This window comes from Trachymyrmex cornetzi, unplaced genomic scaffold (assembly GCF_001594075.2).
Source record: "Trachymyrmex cornetzi isolate Tcor2-1 unplaced genomic scaffold, Tcor1.1 scaffold1010, whole genome shotgun sequence".
Taxonomy (NCBI): domain Eukaryota; kingdom Metazoa; phylum Arthropoda; class Insecta; order Hymenoptera; family Formicidae; genus Trachymyrmex; species Trachymyrmex cornetzi.
Genome location: NW_017295555.1, coordinates 95946 through 100494, shown reverse-complemented (window position 1 = coordinate 100494; position 4549 = coordinate 95946). Strand labels below are relative to the sequence as shown.

Sequence of the window (4549 nt, the reverse complement as noted above, 5' to 3'; positions counted from 1 at the left end):
CGCTGCATAATACTCTCCCGTAACTGTTCTTCCCTTCTGCAGGTAATCGATGAAGATTATGCCATGCGCATCCCAAAAAACGGAGGCCATACCTTCCCGGCCGAGCGTTGGTCTTTTGGCCGCTTTGGTCGGCTTTCGTGGCTTTCCAGCCACTCTGCAGACATCCTATTGGACTCAGGCGTATGGTAATGGACCCACGTTTCATCCATCGTCACAAAACGTCGAAAAAAGTCCGCTCGATTACGCTGCAACAACGCCAAACCGGCCGTTGAATCATCAACGCGCTGCTGTTTTTGGTCGACGGTCAGCAAACGCGGCACCAATCGCGCCGATAGCTATCTCATCTCCAAAAGATCGTGCAAAATGTATCCCGCCCGTTCTTTTGAGATGCCCACGGCCTCAGCTAACTCGCGCAACTTCACTTTACGATCACTTAAAACGATTCGATGCACTTGCTTTACGATTTCCGCATTCGTAGCCTCTTTTGGCCTTCCAGAGCGAGGTGCGTCTTCGGTGCTTGTACGACCCATTTTAAATTCACTAAATCACCGATAAACTGTTGTTCTCGAAGGAGCAGATGTGGGATAACATTTCTGCAACCATTGTAATGATTGTTCAGAAGTTTTTCCCATCAAAAAACAATATTTGATCAAGATGCGATATTCCTGTTTTTCCATTTTTTTTACGAAGGCGAAAGGTAGCGTCACTCAAACGACTGTAGCTTGTAAACGAATGGACGAAATGTCATGAAATTTTATACATAAACTAGTGACAGATGAGCCTCTCGAAATGAGTCATGTTCATTTTCTAGTGGCGCCACTTATTGAAAAATCCCGGGACTTTTCAGCCCATGTAGTAAGTCTGTGAACTGCTGGCGCCCTGGGATCTTGTAGAGTGGAGCGACAAGCTTTAATAAATACTGACAACCCCCTTTGTTAACGGTATTTAAAGGCATATTATCCTTTGTGATAAATAACAAAGCGTTTGTGATATCTGCAGCTTTAGAACGACCATCTGCAAATATGAAAAAAAGTTAATCATTGTATTATAAATTATAGTATATATAAACGTATCCTTAATTATTATAAATATTCTTCATACAATAAAAGAGAATGTAATATATAGATGAATAGAAAACAATACTTGAAATTTCTTGTAAATATTATATGTAAATTTGAAAATTTCGCTACAAATATTTTCAATTCTTTTAAAAGTCGACGTTTGATTATAATTTTAAACATTTCTGTGTTTGTATTTGTAATGTTGTAACGCTTTTTAAATGTGATATAATTATATGGATTTAGAGTATTTAGAGCAAGCATATTTTACGACATAATAAATGCTTATTACGTGAACACTTTACCTTCAAACGATTTTATTTTAGATATGGCATTGTCAATGCATGGTTGCGAATTATGATGATCAGTACTTTTGAATTTTGCCCCTTGCATTGGATTTGATGTAGAGAGTGATGATTTTTTGAATACCGCTTCTTTATCCTATAAAGACAATATTTTACAATGACTATATATATATATATATATATATATATTATACTTCCATAAACAAACTATTTGCCACCTGACTCATTTGCGACGAATGAGTGATTCCTGTACTCGTACTTGGAACTGCAATCTGCAAAAAGTATTAAGAAGGATATAAAGATAATTGTGGGTTACATTTTTATATTTGTTTACATTTCACTAATTTGTTTAAATGTACAGTCATTAAGCATTGTTATACCCTTCTAAATAATAAACTATAATTATGATATTATTTAAAATTTGTAAATATCTTATTACTCGATAAAGTATGTTATCCACATTAAAGTTTTTTAACCATAATTTCACATCATCAAGCGTAATAATTATGGCGTACCTATTCGTTTTTCCTTAAAAATAATGGCTCATAATATCAATTTTTATATTTGATATTAATATTTTATTTTCGAACAAATACGTGTAAATTCATTTTTTTTTACGAAAAACGTTTTAATGAAGATGCCACATTTAATTCTCATATTTTCTGATGAAATTGGGTGTTTTCCATTTGATGACACAAGTCGACACAAGTGTCGTTCTACCTTTGTCACTATCTGAATGTCAAAAAGGATAGAACGACGCTTGTGTCGATTTGTGTCATCAAATGGAAAAAACACCCATTATATTTCAAGAAATTAATTGTAGAAGGTATAATGTTATTTATCGAGTAATAAATTTATAAATTTCGAAAATGATTGTATAAATATATTAAAATAATTGTTATGACCAAAAAATGAAACCTATATAAAGGTGCATCAAAAACAAATATCTGTATATGTTTATGTACTTACACTCAGTGATGCATCAGGATCATCGATCAATTCGGAATCTTTAGTATCTTCAGATTTTTCTAGCACAGATTTATGATGTCGTTTCAAATGATTGCTGAGATTAGTAGTATTGCCCTTACAATTAACTTGTCTTTGACATATCTTGCAAAGACCGCCAGAGGAATTTTTAATAAAGAATTGCCAATTACTACTTGTTTTAAATTTTCCCATTTTTATCCGGTAACAATAATATTAAGACAAACAGTAGAATAATTTGTCAAAACTAAGTGAATGTTAGGTCTTAGGAAAACTATCTGTTTTCAGTCTCACTTTTGAAACAAGACTTCACAATCTTAAGGTGTTATTACATGAAAGCGTCAAGCATCGCGCATCGTGAGCTTACTATTCGCTACAAGCAGGTCACGTGATCAAAACTAACGAATAGCAAGTTCACGATAGTTGACGCTCGATGTTTGATGCTGCTGCAAGGAAAGAGTCAGTGACTGCGTTCAGCAGAAAAAGCAGCTTTGCAACTGTTATAAAATTGTTGAATATGATTGGTTTATACATTTAGATCCAATGAGGAACTAAGGGCAAAACCAATCACGGCAAAGAATTTTACAACAGTTGCAAAGATGCTTTCTCTGCTGAACGCAACCAATGTCAACTTTACGACGTGAAACAGGTCGGTATTTTAGAACTCTCTTTCTTGTTTTCACCAAATATCAAACCATCGATCTCGGGTTTTAAGAATCGATTCGTCGATTTAATCAGAGCTTAAGAATCGATTCAAAAAATCGAGAATCGGAAGTAAAAGAATCGATTTTCTGACAAATCGATCTTGGGTCGAACATCCCTAGTAATTTTTTGTTACATTTTTTGAAGTTTGTTTTACATATTACATAATTTTTCCTAGATATGTTCGTATTTGCTAGTTAAACTTGAATTTCAATTGGACTATTTACACTTTTTACTTTGAACGACATGATTATTCTCACAACGTCAAGATTTGTTATTTTTAATTTATTCTTTTCTCTTGGAGGTTTTACATAAATGCAACCGTTATTTAATACTTTGTATTATTTACTCTTCTTTTATCATTGACTAGATTGTTCTGCAATTATTAAGAAATGTTACAATTTATTATTTTTGATTATATTATGCTAGCGACATTATGATATGTTATATTTATTTTTATTATGTATTTTGAAAGATTTTACTAATGTGACTGCATTTCTAAGATAAATTTGTTTTTGCATTGAAAATGACCCGATCGGAGTCGAAACGTTTGTAATGTTATTATTTTAATTAAAATTGTTCTTTGTAATATTGGTTCTATGTCCTGTTAATATTTATATTGTTTTATACATATTGAGCCTTATTATTATTTTATTATATATATTTGTCTTGTTTGTATTCCATTTACATTGTGTACAATTTTTATTTTTCTTGATAAGTAATTTGGACAGAGCCTATTTATCATTTCATAAATTAATAAACATGTATTAAGTTCAATTCTCTGTCTAACAGACATGAAATGTAGTGCCTCAATCATATTCTCGATTTTTACGCTGCGATTGCATACTATTATTATTCTCATACCTCGATTTTGGAGTTTCTGCAAATGCTCTAAATTAGTTTTATTCAATGCTATCATTATTGAGGAGCAATAGTCAAACAGTGGAGCAATGAATAATTTATATATAGTACGTCTTATTATCGAAGACAAGTCATTACTTGCCCTTCTCAATATTCCTAATCTTATTCCTATTTTCTTACTTATACACTCTACATGTGCCGAAAAACTCAAGTTTTTGACAATGCCAATTCCTAAATATTATATTTCACTAACTACCTTTAATATTTCATTTTAAACTTCTATTTTAATGTTGCTTTCTTCCACGTTTTTCCTAATTCCTCTAATCACCATAACCTTAGTCTTACTCACATTTAATTGTGGTCTATTTATTTGTAACCATTCCTCATGTGTGTGAAGTTAGCCCCCCTTTTTTTGAAAATTAAAATTTTGACAATTGTTCCAGATTGTTCTGAGTTTGTTCTACATTGTTCCAAAGCGATATCATCTTATTCCAAATCGTTCTCCAATAAAAGGAAAAAATGATTTTTTTTGCTAGCCCCTCTTTTTTAAAATATCAAACAATTTCTTCTTGCTACAGATTGTACTAGTTGTTCCAAAAGGACAATTCCATATGACGAACAGAAATGACAGAGAGAAAA

At 32.3% G+C, this 4549-nt stretch overlaps 1 protein-coding gene across 1 annotated transcript; it reads right to left on the bottom strand.

Annotated features, from left to right (window-relative positions):
- Window positions 1-1346: 1346 nt before the first annotated feature.
- Window positions 1347-2542, bottom strand: LOC108757737 (uncharacterized). Its single transcript, XM_018502266.1, has 3 exons — window positions 2333-2542; window positions 1582-1635; window positions 1347-1499 (listed from the first exon to the last, which is right to left on the bottom strand). Exons 1-3 carry the CDS (start codon window positions 2540-2542, stop codon window positions 1347-1349), a joined length of 417 nt encoding a protein of 138 aa, XP_018357768.1.
- Between the last annotated feature and the right edge of the window lie 2007 nt (window positions 2543-4549).